Genomic DNA, 16192 nt, shown 5'->3' with positions numbered 1-16192 from the left:
CCCGGTCACCGACTAGTCAAAAAACTGACCCAGACGAGCGCCTCAAACACCCATGCTGACTGCCACCCCTCTATCCAGTCCAAATACAGGGCAGATATGCGGATGCCCGGGCGCGTCCACGCCGGATCCGATAGGCCTACCCCACCACAAATTGCATCAAATCCACCTCCTCGACCTACCGAATCCATTTTCTCTCTCACCTCTTCCTCCTCCGTGCCGGACCTTTCATAGCTACGCCACCACCCTTGCTCCACAGTCGTTTCGAGCCACAGTGCCGCCAGCACCGACACAACATTCCTCTCTATCGTGTTCGCCGCCGCAGACATTGTCGCCGGCCCGGATGCCACCATGGTATGTTTGGCAACTATTCGAGCTACCCCTTGCGCTCTATGTGTTCGATACATTGTCCGACACCGTTTTTTGTGTTCATTCGCAGGGAAAGTGATGGACTCTGATGCTTCGTCGGACGAGGAGTATGGACCGACGGAACTTGATAAAATGATTGAAGATAAGTTCTTTGATTCGTCGGATTCAGACGAAGAAGTGGGCATGAGCATGCAAGAGGAAATGGACCGGCAGGTGGAGCATATTGTCAACTTAAAGGGCTCGATCAAAGGGAGAAGAGTGACCTGAGGGTCTCCGGAGCACGGCTACTGCACACGGACTACTTTGCTCCGGAACCAACTTTTTCAGATGATGCATGGTTTCATCGTCGTTTTCTTATGCGCAAACCATTGTTTTTTGCGCGTTGTGGAGGGAGTAGGGGCACACAATGACTACTTCAAACTCACAAGGGATTGTTGCGGCCAACTTTCTTTCTCTGCTAAGCAGAAATGCACGACTGCTCTGAGGATGCTTGCACTTGGTACTACCGCTGATGCCATTGGTGAGATGGTCCGGATGGAGGAGAGTACATGCTTGAATACTACTGTTAGGTTTGTCCGCGCCGTGGTGCAGGTGTTTGGAGCAGAGTATCTAAGAGAACCAAATGTGCAGGACACATAATAGTTGTTGGCTATTGGAGAAGGGTTTCCAACACTGCTCGGATCAATTGATTGCATGCATTGGTAATGAAAAAACTACCCAAAGGTTTACGGGGAATATATTAAGGTCACACCATAGAGGCCACCATCATACTGGAAGCAGCGACATCACATGACTTATGGTATTGGCATGCTTTCTTTGGAATGTCGGGTTCTCACAATGACATCAACATGCTTCAACGGATCTCCTGTGTTCAGGAGGCTTTGTAATGGAGAATCACCGCCGTGCAACTGCACGTCAATGGCAACATGGGATACTATCTTGCCTATGACATCTATCCTCAGTGGGCGGCATTTGTGAAGACCATATCTGAACCAAAAGGCAACAAACAAAGCCACTTTGCAACAATGTAGGAAGCAACCAGAAAGGATGTGGAGAGGGCATTCGGAGTGCTTCAAGCTCGTTGGGGAATTATTCGTGAAACTGCAATGATGTGGGAATCAAAAACTTTGTGGCAGCTAATAACATGTTGTATTATTTTGCACAATACGATTGTCGAGAATGAAGGTGATGGCGTAGCCCAAACCAATAATTTTAAAGCGCCTGAAGAACAAGTTCAAATCCCCAAAAATCAAGATGCAAAGCAACTTATGAACTTTCTGCAGATGCATCAAAATCTTTGAGATCATCAGTGCACACGTAGCTACTCAGTGATCTTGTGAAGCATATGTGAACGCACAATGGAAACGAAAGAGCTAATGTTTGAGTTGTGCACTTAAAAAATTATGTAAGAACTACATATTTTGCTACCAATATTTGTTATTTACGTGCGACATTGGCGTGTATGATGGATGTGCATGGATTTGAAAGTCCAGATTTGAGGTATGTAACTGCTAGGCACAACATATGAGGCGGTCCGGCTACATCCGCTGGCATGCGCGGGCGTGTTCACGAACATATAGAGGGGTGGATTTGCCTGTTCGGCTGTAGATGTTCTAAAAATTCCAAACCTAAACTACTAGCTAGAGCACTGAGATTCGCCTCTTCGTCATCAATCGCCAGAGTGCACGCCTGTCGATGGAGGGGGTGAGGTGGGCGACCACACATGGCTCTCAAATCACCACATATTAGAGGGTGTTTGGTTGAGTTTATTTTTTTTAACTTTTGCACTTGGCTTATAAACAAAAAAAATACCTCCTTCATTTCTTTTTAGTCTGCATATACAATTTGTCTTAAGTTGAACTTTATAAAGTTTGACCAACTTTATAACAAAGTAATGTCAATATTAACAATACGAAGTCAATATCATTAGATGCATCATGAAATAAATTTTCAAGCTATATAATTTTGTAGATGTTGATATTTTTAAGATAAATTTGGTCAAATTTTGCTTAGTTTGACTTTAAACAAATTTTATATGCGAAGTAAAAGGAAACATAGGAACTATTTTATGGGCTCGTGGCTTCGGCTTTTGCCATAATCCAGAGACAATGAGAACTTTGTCCTAGTCGTACATACGTGACGACCCTGTATTTTTTTCCCCGGATAACGTATTTAAACCTGATATACTGTTGGCTTGCCGCTCTAAACACACGTGAACGAATCAGAACACTCAGATACCCAATCTTCTCCTAGTGACAAGGAAAATATGATATCAACCCTGAAGCTGGGCTGTGAGCGGTAACCAAAATCAAGCAGTTCACCTCGCCTCGCTGGAGAAGGACCCGCCCTCCTCCTCCCTCTTTCGCAGTATAAATAGACCCCTCGAGCTCCCCTGCAACACCCAGCAAACCAAGCTCGGTGAGTGAGTGAGCACGCAAACCAGTGTTTGTAGCCAGCAGCCGCAATGGCTGGGAACATGCTAGCCAACTATGTCCAAGTCTACGTTATGCTGCCGGTAAGCTCCATTCTTCCCGCTAAGCACCATGGCACGGACAAACCATTGCAAGGATCTAGAAACTCAGATTATCGTGCATCTGATACCCAACTTATCAACAAGATCTGAGACCTCAGATGCAGTATTTTGCACTAACCTTGTCTTCACTTCCACTGTGAGAATAGCTGGACGTCGTGAGCGTCGACAACAAGTTCGAGAAGGGCGATGAGACCAGGGCGCAGCTGAAGAAGCTGACGGAGGCCGGCGTGGACGGCGTCATGATAGACGTCTGGTGGGGGCTGGTGGAGGGCAAGGGCCCCAAGGCATACGACTGGAGCGCCTACAAGCAGGTCTTCGACCTGGTGCACGAGGCCGGGCTCAAGCTGCAGGCCATCATGTCGTTCCACCAGTGCGGTGGCAACGTCGGCGACATCGTCAACATCCCCATCCCACAGTGGGTGCGCGACGTCGGCGCCACCGACCCGGACATTTTCTACACCAACCGCGGCGGGACGAGGAACATCGAGTACCTCACCCTTGGAGTGGATGACCAGCCTCTCTTCCATGGAAGAACAGCCGTCCAGGTTAGCTAAGCTAAATCGCCATTCCAGTTCTCCTGCATATATGGTGATTCAGATGACTGAGATGAGTCTTGGCAACAGCATAGTTATGATTTTGATAGGCCCAGTGTGTCTTTGTGGCTGCGACAGATGTATGCTGATTACATGACGAGCTTCAGGGAAAACATGAAAAAGTTCTTGGATGCCGGTACCATCGTGGACATTGAAGTGGGACTTGGCCCGGCTGGAGAGATGAGGTACCCATCCTATCCTCAGAGCCAGGGATGGGTCTTCCCGGGCGTCGGAGAATTCATCGTCAGTGTTTTTTTTGTTGTTGCCAAATACTCTTCTGTCCTTACAAAATACTCTTATACTTCCTCCGTCCCAAAATTCTTGTCTTAAATTTGCCTAGATACGGATGTATCTAATACTAAAACGTGACTTGATACATCCGTATTTAGACAAATCTAAGACAAGAATTTTGGGACGGAGGGAGTACATGTAACATGTGATGACCAAAGGCAGTTTAATCTTTGTCCAAGAGACGATTTGCACTGAAAAAGGTTCTCCCAGTGGTAAAGTGATTCTGATCATAAGCGATGTTGGATAAAATGGCAATTCCAAATTATTACTACTTATGGCTTTTGAGAGATCATGCTCTCTTTTTTAGCAAAGTATCAGAAGCAAACATAAGACCATGGCCCCACAATTAAACGGTAAAAGCAGTGGACATCAAATGTACATCCAACTAAACAGACAGGCATGAATTAAAACGGATGCAAAAATAATACCATAACAAGTAAAGACAAAAGGGCTCCAATTAACTGTTTTAACTAAAACAATAATAATCTGCAGTGTTATGACAAGTACCTGGAAGCAGACTTCAAAGCAGCAGCGGCAAAGGCTGGCCATCCTGAGTGGGAATTGCCAGACGATGCTGGAGAGTACAACGACACTCCCGAGAAAACCCAATTCTTCAAGGACAACGGAACATACCTCACCGAGAAGGGGAAGTTTTTCCTGTCATGGTACTCCAACAAACTGATCAAGCACGGTGACAAGGTCTTGGACGAAGCAAACAAGGTCTTCTTGGGATGCAGGGTGCAGCTGGCAATAAAAGTAAGTACCATCCTACAGATCTCAGTATATTATAGTAGAAAAGATTGCAAAAATGATGATTCAGTTGAGAAGTTGTGCCTGATAAACAACAAAAAAATGCACAAATTCACCCTAACATAGTGTATAAGCTTACGGAAGGAGGAAGTATATACAACTCACATTGCTTAATCTAGAATGTAATGAGACATGATCCAATGTTTGGTTGCAGATCTCTGGCATTCACTGGTGGTACAGGGTTCCAAACCATGCAGCCGAGCTCACAGCCGGGTACTACAACTTAGATGACAGAGACGGCTACAGAACCATAGCACGCATGCTCACAAGGCATCATGCTAGCATGAACTTCACTTGTGCAGAGATGAGGGACTCGGAGCAAAGCGAAGAGGCGAAGAGCGCACCAGAAGAACTAGTCCAACAGGTAACCACAGCATTAGCAACCGCCCAGTATTTTATGGCTCAGGAATTTACAATTATCTTTTACGGAAACACTGAAGCACTTCTCATCAAAAACCTTAGGTGCTGAGTGCTGGATGGAGAGAGGGTTTACATGTGGCGTGCGAAAACGCACTCGGTCGATTTGATGCCACTGCTTACAACACAATACTCAGGAACGCGAGACCGAAAGGCATCAACAAGAATGGCCCTCCTGAGCACAAACTGTTTGGGTTCACCTACCTCCGGTTATCGAATGAGCTACTGGAGGGACAGAACTATGCCACTTTCCAAACTTTTGTTGAGAAAATGCATGCTAACCTGGTTAGTGCCACCCATGCATGTTTAAAATAAAACAGATGTATCATTTGCAAGCCTATTTTAAATAATCTATAACTCTTTGCAGGGTCATGACCCAAGTGTTGATCCAGTGGCGCCTTTGGAAAGATCAAAGCCAGAAATGCCAATTGAAATGATCCTGAAAGCAGCGCAGCCAAAACTGGAGCCATTCCCCTTTGATAAGAACACCGACCTGCCAGTTAAAGATCACACTGATGTCGGGGATGAGGTGCTCCTTGCCCCTGTGTAGAAATCTTTCTCTACCTTCATAAAATAATGTGCATCACTTATGCAGTCTACGAGAGGGTCAAGAGGCACTTGTGAGAATTGAGGTGCGCAGGAAATAAGCCGCCGAGGATAAATAAACTGTGTGCTACAATGTTATAGCCATATAGTGTGGCAATACTATTGTACTGGTAACATGAGGTTGTATGCTTTTCCGATGAGCTGCAGTTCATAGGAACTTCCGCCCCACTTTGCTGTGTGTATATGAGTGAATAAATAAAACAGTTTGTGCTTGTAACTTAATGATCGTGAAGTTTTTAGCCGTATAAATGGAACTGCCGTCCAGGCTTCTGCTGTTAAGCGTTCAGACTATTTTACATCCACTGAGTGGTCACTACAAATAGAAAGCGCGAGCTGTGAAACGGTAATTATTCACAAAAGGAATTAAGATAAGTATCCAGCTAAACAAACTGATATTCAATGATGTCATGAGAGCCTAAAATCAGAGTGGTGAAGCGAAGAGCGCCTAAATGAAAAATGATTTGGACAATGATTGGTTTCTAAGTTTTACTCTGATGCAGAGTAACAATGGCCCATAGCTACAGTTCATGTGATGGTGCAGTAAAAATAGAGAATCGTAGTGCAGTAGTTAACAGAACACAATGGAAATCTGTCAGATAACTGAAAAAATAGGTTGTTTCCAACCAGCGGAGACCATCAAACATGTCTCCAATGGGCTATGGGCATACCATGTCTGTGGATCGTCATGTGCTGTGCTCCCTAATAAGAAGGCAGTGATGAGAAGACTCGGCATAAAAGATAAGACCGCGGTCTCAAACTACGAGGTTAAAGCTGCAACAGATGTCCCTGGACTCTAGGAAAGTAACATCAAAGCGGAAACCCATGAATACACACAAGACACATTCCTTCCATGCATATCCTATGTTCTTATACAGTTTAATCTACTCCAACTGCAGTTATTGCTAGTTATTTTATTTTTTGAAAAGCCGTTATTGCTAGTTATCTCTTCTATGATTCAGCCACATCAACTTTGTTGTTTTCAACCTTAATTTTGATGTGTATTGAGTGGTAGGGCATTTGGAATGCCCAATTTTTTGGGAGGGTGAGTTGAGGCATAAACCAAACGGACCGCAGATCTTCTTCATTTGAAAGCCACACCGTTTAGATTCTTCAAAACTAACTTTCCTGTATACTTTATGAATTCTACTCAATGAAAAAATCCCCTCAAAACTAATTTTCCTGTATACTTTATGGGTTCTACTCCAATCAATTTCAGTCTTTTTATAGTTCATCTGCAGCAACCCGCGGGTTAATCTAGTTAGGTGTATACAAAGACTGAAGAGGCAACCAAATACAGCATTTCTTTGAATCTTGGAAAGGAATCAACAAAATGAGAGTTCCTAGGAGATTACTACTTGCTGTTAAGTTATCCGTAACTTTCTCATGCTTCTGTTTCAATCAACTGGCCAAGAAAGTGCGTAGGAGAAGTCCTCAAATTCGCCGGCAATGAGATGGAAACACGCGCTCAGGCAAACTCTGTTTGACTGAAGTAAGAATTTAGCTCACCAAGGGCGCTCGCTGAGGAATGAGGACGAAGTTGTCGGGCGGAGAGGCTCGGGTAAGGGTGTCCGAAGATCGCAATCGCGCCGCGAGAACGAGCTCCCGACGACGGCGACGCGTGCAAATAGTCACCGGATCAGATCCCGTGGGAATGGAACTGCGGAAGGAATGGGCCGGCGCCGCACCTGCGGGCGAGAGAGAGGCTCGTCTGCTGGATGCCGAGGGGGCGCGACCTTGCGCGTGTGCTTAATGAGGACGCGGTGTGGCGGAGGGAAAGATGAGAGATCGCCGTCGGCCGCGGCGAGCCCCCATTGATGGCGGGTCAGAGGGTTTGATTTTAGGCGCTTCCGCAGTGAGAAATACCAAGGTGAACCAGGATGCCAGCGCACCCTATATGCGGATTTTTTTTTAGTAATTATAAAAAGCCCAAAAATTAAGTTAAATATGATCAATTATTGTACTCGTACACATTATTTTGGGCAGAAAAAAACAAATCAAAATGCTATATACAAGTACTGTTTATGCTTCTTTGTCCTCATAATTTTTTTCCTTAAAGTCAACAGGAATAATTCCTTGGTCAAATATTTTATACGGTACAATACTTAATCATATTTGATTCTATAAAAATGTTAAATTGTTTGACTTTTTATATAATTACTAAAAAATGTGCAGATTGCAGTGCTCTTTCGACCTGAGGTTGGCACCATACGATGAACTGAATAGTAGAATCTAATAGCAAAAAATAAATAATTCTAAATTTTGGTTAACATACATTATCCATTCTACCTGACAAAGAAAATTGTCGTATTCTTGACAAAGAAAACCGGCCCTCCAAATTGGTTCAAACATGGATTTTTTTTATAGTTTTGTTTTGGTGTTTTTTTAGAATACCACAATTGTCATTTCTTCGTTGAACTTCACACGTGAGTAGAACACGCAGTCATGTATGTTACAACCAAATTTGCCAGCATTCATGGACTTCCGTGGTAGAATCTACCATTCAAGTGTATTGTATTTTCATGAGCGTGGTTTGTGAAAAAGTTTATCCTCAACCTCAACCTCGAGCACAAAAGGACCTGTCAGAAAAAAAAAAGAATCTCAGTCACACTTAGCATGTGTTGCAGCCTTGAAGTATCAAAAGTTCTCGAACTTAGATGGTGCCCTTAAATGGTATAACAAACACCAGACTGAAATGTTTATTTCAGACAGAAGTTTCATTCAATTTGTTGCGCAAGCTAGTGATCCATTTTTTTCATAGCCAGGATCCTTTCTCAGGATGAAGGAGTGAGTAATTATCATTAAGTTTCAGTGACCCAAGCTGCGAGTGCGAGTGCATAACAAATTATGAGTTATCTCTCGCTTAACTTTGAAATGGGTAAGAGAACGAATCTTCTTCCATCTTCAAACGGTAAAAACCAAGATGTGTACATGTGCTTACGGGATGAGCTTAATAAATTCTTGGATACTAGATTGAATAATGTCAGTAGTAATTTAGAATTATTTAAAAAAATTACCATTTTTTATTTTATTGTTCACAAATGGTGCGCCTGGACCCACATTTCAAAAAACCATGCTCTTGATAGCCACCGCTAGTCTGCTCTGCTTCCAATTGTGTGACTAACACTGTACCGAACATTTCGTAAAAGTTCTTTTTATCACATATTGCATATTCATTCACTCCTTCCTGCCAATGTTGATCGGGTTGACAAATCTCTTACCTTACTGCGCCCTAATAGGCCATAACTTCATGACTACCTAGACAACTGAGGTTGGTGTTGAATCCATTGCAAGCCCTAAGACCCTAAGCTTTCCCATAGGATGCTGGCGAAAAGAATACCAATGACATTGGCACAGGTGTTGGCGCCAATCTTTGGAAGTCGGGTGAGGAATGGTCTCTCTAGCTCACATTGTGATCTATTAGATTGATGCAAGTCCGCAACATCGCCGATGAAATAGGGCGAGAAACATAGATGAGATCGACGCAAATCTGCAAAAAAAACTGCGGCTCTAGAGTTGTGTTGTGGTAAACTTACTTTTTATAGTCTTTTCATGAGAAAACAACAATTGAATATAGGGAAAATATGTTAAAACAACTTATAACTCAATAAAACTTGGTTGGACTAATGAGTTACTATAATCCATCACAATGATTAATGCAGTGATGTGAAGTGAAATTTCAAATGCTATGCTAATAAAGAAATCGGCCATGGTGTTTGCTGGGAAAAGAAATTATCCAGATATAACAAAGTGACAAAACAAGGAAATCTTACTGGCCAACTGAAGCCCAAGCACCGTCGACACATGTCTGTCACTCATTGGCCAGGGCGCAATCCAAATGGAGGTCAGGCGACGCAGCATGCCACAAGCCGGTGCCACACGGCGCGCGCGCATTGGCCGCGAACTTATCCAGTCAGATAAGGTTTCGCGCCGCATAGGACAGCAACACGCTACACGTCCTCCTCATATATTTTTTGCAGTCGATCGAGAGATCGCTAGCTTCTCAAGAGGGATAAGAGAGAAACACAGAGCAAGAAGAGAAGAGAGAAGCAAAGCTTGAGATGGCGCAAACCATGGCGTCCATGACCGGCCTGTCGCAGGGCGTGCGTCTCCCAGGCCCGGCCGGCAGGCGCGCCAGCAGGTTCACCGTGAGGGCGTCGTCGGCGGAGGCCGAGGCCGCCGGCCGCCGCGCGGTCCTTGGCCTCATGGCCAGCGGAGTCGTCGGGAGCGCGTTCGCTCAGGTGGTGCACGCCGGCACCGTCGCGGCCATCAAGGTTGGCCCCCCGCCGCCGCTCTCCGGTGGACTCCGTGAGTGCCTCCAGCCGCTCGTACATCATCTATACTCGCTTTACACAATAATAATATAGTATAGCAAGGAGTAGAATTTTACGCCTGATCTGATGGATGATTTGGGTGTGTGTGTTCAGCCGGAACGGACAACTCGGACGAGGCAAGGGACTTCGACCTGCCCCTGAAGAACCGGTTCTACCTGCAGCCGCTGCCACCGGCGGAGGCGGCGGTGCGGGCCAAGGAGTCGGCCCAGGACATCCTCAACCTCAAGCCGCTCATCGACAAGAAGCAATGGCCGTACGTCATGAACGACCTCCGCCTCAGAGCCTCCTACCTGCGCTACGACCTCAAGACCGTCATCTCCTCCAAGACCACCAAGGAGGAGAAGAAGGACCTCAAGGACCTCACCGGCAAGCTCTTCGCCACCCTCGACGGGGTAAGAAACCTACCATCTCGCAATTTCAGCTATTACCTTATGTCTCTTCAGAAACATGGCCATCTTAATTCTTACTGCATCAAACCTGAACATTTTCTCAAGAAGAATTGCAGGACTAACAGGTGTGAGCTTCTCCATTTTGTTTGCAGCTTGACCATGCAGCCAAGATCAAGAGCCCCACCGAGGCCGAGAAGTACTACGGCGAGACCAAGACTGTTCTCGGCGATGTCCTCGCCAAGCTAGGCTAGATGGATCCGCATAATGGCCGTGTTGCTTTCAGGCCTTTTATGTTTGTTCATATTTGGAAGCCGGCAATGTAACTTCCCTGTTGATAATATGTCAACAAGCACTTAAGTATGATTCTATCTTGAGATTCAGTCATATGAAGAGTAAACATTAAGACAAACTGCGCACAAATCCAATGTAACAACGAATAGTAACTTGCAGTTAGAGCTCAACAGCCACGAGTACACAGTTTAGTCCAACCGAATAATTCATCCAAATCTTCTTTTGCTTTTTTAGTTATTAATATTAATTCCCAGTCAGTAAACACCGTGCCAAATTTTTTTTTAGAGGGGTTTCCCCACGATTTTCATTAAGAAAACCATATAGAAGTTCATACAAGCATCAGCCTAGTCATCCGGGACATATCCCAAACTGCTTGATCAACGGGAACAGCAAAGACCAGCTAAACATACCGCCAGGCTTAAATCTAGAACCACAGCTACCAACATCTCCAAAAGAGGGCTACAAGTTCCAAACCAATGACAACAATGACGTGCCAAGTATTTGAGATCTAACAGAAATCAGCTACCCAATGCTACAACTCCAGCTGATAAGTGTTTATCCTGTCACGAATATATTATTTCGACATTTCAGTTGAATGGGCTAGAAAGACTTGAGAAGAGAACACCTCAATCCTGACACTTAAGAATTCAGTGCTTGTACAAAACTTCCACGAAATTAACAAGTCATTGCAACACCGAGATGTGCTCCGGGTAGATGGTAGCCTTGACAGTTAGGCCTAAGATACACTGCAGTGTTCTGAGAAAAAGGGGTCATTGACTTGCAAGATATTCTCCCCTGTTTATATGAAATGAAAACCTTCCATTGTTTTGTCAAGGACATCAATGTTTCTCTTCCTTTTTTATCTGCAAGAAAAGGAGTATCTCAGTTCTAACATAACTTCGGGCTAGAAAATGGCCCATCTGAAATTGATTTTTTAAGTTGTAGTCGTATGTGAATAAGTGCAACATGTAGTACTCCCTACGTTCACTTTTGTAAGTCGTTTCAGACAACTCAAAATGAGCTGTTTTGCACATTGTCTGAAATGTCTTCAAGGTCTTATAAAAGTGAACAGAGGGAGTATTTCTTATGATGGTCTTATGGAGAATCAGATAATTAGACCCAGGTACCCAATACAAAAAAATGCATGAAGGAAATGACATTTAACAATTCGTTGTAACACCTATACAGACAATTTTTTGCCCTTATGTGACTTGAAATCACAAGAGAAAGATGACATCAAGACAATGCATATCCTAAAAGTACTTCAGTCTGCCATGACAAGGAGAGGGTTCAAATGGACCAATAATGAGTCAAATATAAATAAATTAAATAAAACAACTGTGCATCCCTTTTCTAGTAACATATTTCAAACTTTCAGGTATAACAGAGTGGAACTGTGCAAGTCATTTATCACCGATATGCCAACAAAGTCTTCAATATCTAACAGTTAGCATATTTGGCGGATAAAGTAAAGTTCAACAAAGGGATGATAATTATTCCTGAAACAAAAGCTACAGAACCACATTTACCATTAACAATGGCACGCAGGTCCAAGCTAAGACTTCTCTGCGACATCAGACGCCTCTTCATTTGTATCCACGACTTCAGTTGTTTCGTCATCATCAGCTTTAGTTGCTTCTAGCTGACTCTGCTTTGCCACACCCAAAGCCCTTCTTGATTCGCTGCGGAACTCTCTCTTGGCCGATCGAATCTCCTCGAAACCCTGCTCTATCTTAGCCTCTTTCTCAGGAGGGAAGAAGCCAACTTCCATCCCAGCTAGCTCTGAATACATCTTCTCAATCTTTGCCTTCCAGGCTATTCCCATCTCAGTATCCATTTTGTTGTAAGGTGTCTTCAGGAGGTATTCATCGATCCCACCAGCTTTGTCAATGCACCGTAGTGCATGAGTGGTTACTTTGACTCTAATGTGTCGGTCATGAATATAACTGAAAAGACGTTTCTCCTGAACGTTTGGCTTCCAGTTTCGCCTTGACCTGAACAAAGAAAATGCTCCGTAAGCAAAAGGTGGTCAATATACAAAGATCGGAAGGAGGTAGGGAGATTCTTAAGAAAGGCTTGAGCCACATGGTAAAATAATTAGCAGGCAGTGTTTAAAATTTGCAAGCTGCCAGGATATTTCTGGGTTGTCTAGCACGTAATTAGACATCCAAAATAAATGGTAACACTATCACTTTTGTTAAAGATATCCAAGAATGCAGCTCCTAGTAGGCTAGTACTACTGTGATGCAGGGATGAAAACGGCGCAGAAACGGACGGAACTGGGTGCTATCATATTTGTTTTCATATTTTTTTTGTAGAAGCGGAAACGAATACAGAAACCCCGAAAACGAATACGGAAACAGACACTGAGCGAATACAGAGCGGACACGGAAACAAAACAGTTTGCTGACCAGAACTTAAAACACCCTTGAATAATAGAGAAATATAGACGAAAAACAAACAAATTATGGAATTGTTAACATGTCTACAAAATAATATGGTTGTGTTAGCAACATAGGATAGTATTGTAGTAGTACATGACAATTCCGTATATGGTCAAGTTGAGTACGTGTTTGGCCCCCAAATAATCCATTCTGCTCATTCTACTCATTGTGTCATTGTGTGTTGTTTGGTAGTTGGGCTACAAAGCAGCCATAGGCCCATAGTAGAAACAGAAATTCCATATTGACGGAAACGGAAAGTTCCATTTCCACTTCTGTCCCACCAGAAAAACACCAATCCGTTTTTGTTTCCGTTTCCGCATAAAAAATTCCATTTCCATTTCCGTTTTCATATTTCCTCTCCGTTTCCATTTTTCCTCTGGAAAAGCGGAAACTTCCCACTCCATTTTCATCCCTACTGTGATGCTACAGACAAGATGAAAAGCTGCAAACCAAAAGGTTACAAGGATGATCAGTCATCATTAGCAGCTTTGCACTGGCCAGAGGTCACGGAGTTCCTGAATTAATGTGGTTCGGTGCTTTAGTTCATCAACCAACTAAGAGTTAGTCCACATGACAACTGAATCAAGTAAACACCATCAAGAAAAGTATCTGCTCACAGGAATCAGAGTCTGCGGAACATCTCTCAATCAGCTGCTCGTGGACAACAGACCTTTGGGGCCTTATCCTCTGCTGGGCAGGTCGCACTTCCGCCACCCCACCTGAGACGGTGGCTGACCATGTACAAGCACCCCCAAGCTAGAAGAGAGGATTTCAACTTCATGGTCATCCTGAATGTTTGGTCCATCTGGTGTGAACAGAACAGCAGGGTGTTCCAAGGGGTGAGCAAGGACATCCTGACAGTGCCCAATGGAATCAAGAAGGCCGAGTGGTGGCGATGGGCTTTTAAACTACCGGCTGCATGACTGCCATGAGTAGCTAGGGTGTTTATGTTATGTGTGTTGTCTGTCTATGACTTGGCGTTTGTTGCCCAACTAGTGTAACTATTTTGCTTCTCCTCTCAATGATAAGATGTGCAAACACTTGTTTGCAAGTTTTTCAACAAAATAAGTACCTGCTAGGAACAATTGGATTTATGTATCAAGAATAAGACGAGTGACTGGAATCGTTCTCCTACTCTTCTCCTTCCAAAAAACAGGTGTGCGAAGTTAATAACATTGGATCATGAAGGACCAAATGAATCGTGAGGCCACACTAACAGCTTAAAACGGTGTTGGGCCTGGTGGCAAGGTCGGGAAGGAGATAAATGAGGTTTTGCAAGATTATACGATTTCTGTTTCACACATTTTAAATATGACTGAACTTTGATTGAATTTGTCATTATTGCTACAGAACCAAATAGTGTGGCATAACGTAGCTGAAGCAAGTAAACAGCTTGCTAACTTCCCTGACTAGCTTTCTGAGAAATAACACTGATGAGTACGAAGGGGCTTCCTTTCTCTGTTTTCATGACCTAATAGTGTTCGGCATGGGGCATACGCCGCCTGCAGGTTTCCCTCGCTCTTGCCTGTGAGTGATGAGAGCTTCTATGACTGGTGGGACTCTAGGCTGCATCTCCAACTTCTCTGTGTAAAGGTGTGGCCTCGCTAGGCGTCCTTGTCAAATGGCATCTGTGGAAGCACAGGAACGCCTGTAATTTCGAAAACACGCGCCCCTCCTCTACTCTTCTTTTCCAAACTATTCTGGAGGAGGCCAGAACCTGCGCTTTGGCTGGCGCCAAGGGATTGGCGGCTATCAACCCGTACGATCCACCATATTTGTTGCTTGGGGCTGAGCATACTCTCTATCCTTGATGCTCTTCGAGGAAAAAAAAGGCAGACAATTATATAACTCTAGTGTTACCATAATGCGTGGTGTTACATCATAAAAGCCTGCCTAATCTTCTAGACTCTTGACATTCCAATCATCAAAGAATTGCATGCATCTTGTTCTGATCAAGACTATCAAAGCCGGTACAAAATGGAGTGAATCCCAACAAGACCTGATTTGATCCTCAGCTCATCCAATTCTCAAGTCGGTGCTGATTAAGAAACTACATCAATTACAGAGCTGAACAATCTAATATATGATCAGGGACAGATCCAAGGGGGGGCGAGACCCCCCTGACGTATTTTCCCACCCTTGATAGCGATTACGTATCTAGCTAATCTAGCATCTCTCACGCCTACCCCCCGCCCCCTGTAACACTAATGCAACATAAAGGGTACTTGCCAGGCCACCGGCTATCCTATCTATATCAGATTCCAAATCAGATAGCAGGCCGAAAGGCCCAAGAAAACCCAAGCCGAAGCTCACCATCAGAAGAAAAAAGGCCATGGACATGGACACCTAGCACAAGTCTCCTACCCCTAAACAAAGGCAGAAGTCACGCAATTAGCATCACAGTGAGATCGTTTGTTTATGTGCTGCTGGGATTCAACGCGACGACGTGCCTCCTCCTATCAACGAGGGCAGTTTCGATCCGGCCGATTCTGAGATCGCGGACCAGAAGGAGAAAGGGCCAGCCGGCCACACGGTCAACATGAGCGACAACGAGGCATAGAAGAATGTGAGTTTACTCAGGGCTGAATTTACTCCAAACATTAGATTAATTTGTGCCTTGAGAAATATACAAGTAGAACTGTAGAAACTACAGGCATCAAAACAATAATTGGGAAATTTCCGATTGTCCATTTGTGCTCGTGTGGACATGAAGATATAGATAGCTGGATCAATTCATAAAAAATTCAAACCAATTGGTCCAAAGCTCTCAGCCATGTGAATGAAATGCTAATGCAAATGTAACTTGTGTGCAAGCTATCCAAGAGAACAGTCCTATCAAAAATGTAATATTACTCCTTATTACTGAACAATTAGTACTACCTCTGTAAACTAATATAGATCACTACTTAATGATCTAAAACGTCTTATATTAGTTTACAGAGGGAGTAGGATTTAACTATCTACACCTTATGATTATTAGGGAATACAAGGGGTGGCCTCACTACACCTCTCCCTTTCGTCTCATAACCCCCTCAGCAGCATTTCCTCCATTCTTCATAGTGATTTGTGGCAACATGAACTAACAAAAGCAGCATTTCGCAACTCAAATTCCCAAACAAGA

At 44.0% G+C, this 16192-nt stretch overlaps 2 protein-coding genes and 1 long non-coding RNA gene across 3 annotated transcripts in view; 1 reads left to right on the top strand and 2 right to left on the bottom strand.

Annotated features, from left to right (window-relative positions):
* Positions 1 to 2212: 2212 nt before the first annotated feature.
* On the bottom strand, positions 2213 to 4417 carry LOC119354255. Its single transcript, XR_005170743.1, has 3 exons — positions 4291 to 4417; positions 3018 to 3476; positions 2213 to 2758 (listed from the first exon to the last, which is right to left on the bottom strand). It is a non-coding gene; the product is annotated as an uncharacterized LOC119354255 (long non-coding RNA).
* On the top strand, positions 2782 to 10720 carry LOC119354253 (beta-amylase Tri a 17-like). Its single transcript, XM_037620967.1, has 10 exons — positions 2782 to 2881; positions 3046 to 3444; positions 3571 to 3735; positions 4276 to 4539; positions 4748 to 4957; positions 5056 to 5295; positions 5378 to 5539; positions 9855 to 9912; positions 10041 to 10339; positions 10489 to 10720. Exons 1-10 carry the CDS (start codon positions 2831 to 2833, stop codon positions 10585 to 10587), a joined length of 1947 nt encoding a protein of 648 aa, XP_037476864.1. The 5' UTR covers positions 2782 to 2830; the 3' UTR covers positions 10588 to 10720.
* Positions 10721 to 11021: 301 nt separating this feature from the next.
* LOC119354252 (54S ribosomal protein L24, mitochondrial-like) overlaps positions 11022 to 16192 on the bottom strand; it is a 6079-nt gene continuing 908 nt past the window's right edge. The window contains exons 2-3 of the mRNA XM_037620966.1: positions 12157 to 12621; positions 11022 to 11490 (exon numbers count right to left, since the gene is read on the bottom strand). Of these exons, the coding sequence (XP_037476863.1) occupies positions 12183 to 12621 (439 nt within the window). The 3' untranslated portion in view covers positions 11022 to 11490; positions 12157 to 12182. The remainder of the gene's footprint in view (positions 11491 to 12156; positions 12622 to 16192) is intronic.

Source organism: Triticum dicoccoides, chromosome 2A (genome assembly GCF_002162155.2).
Source record: "Triticum dicoccoides isolate Atlit2015 ecotype Zavitan chromosome 2A, WEW_v2.0, whole genome shotgun sequence".
NCBI lineage: Eukaryota > Viridiplantae > Streptophyta > Magnoliopsida > Poales > Poaceae > Triticum > Triticum dicoccoides.
The sequence above is the reverse complement of the archived record's forward strand: the minus strand, read 5'-3'. Positions and strand labels throughout refer to the sequence as shown.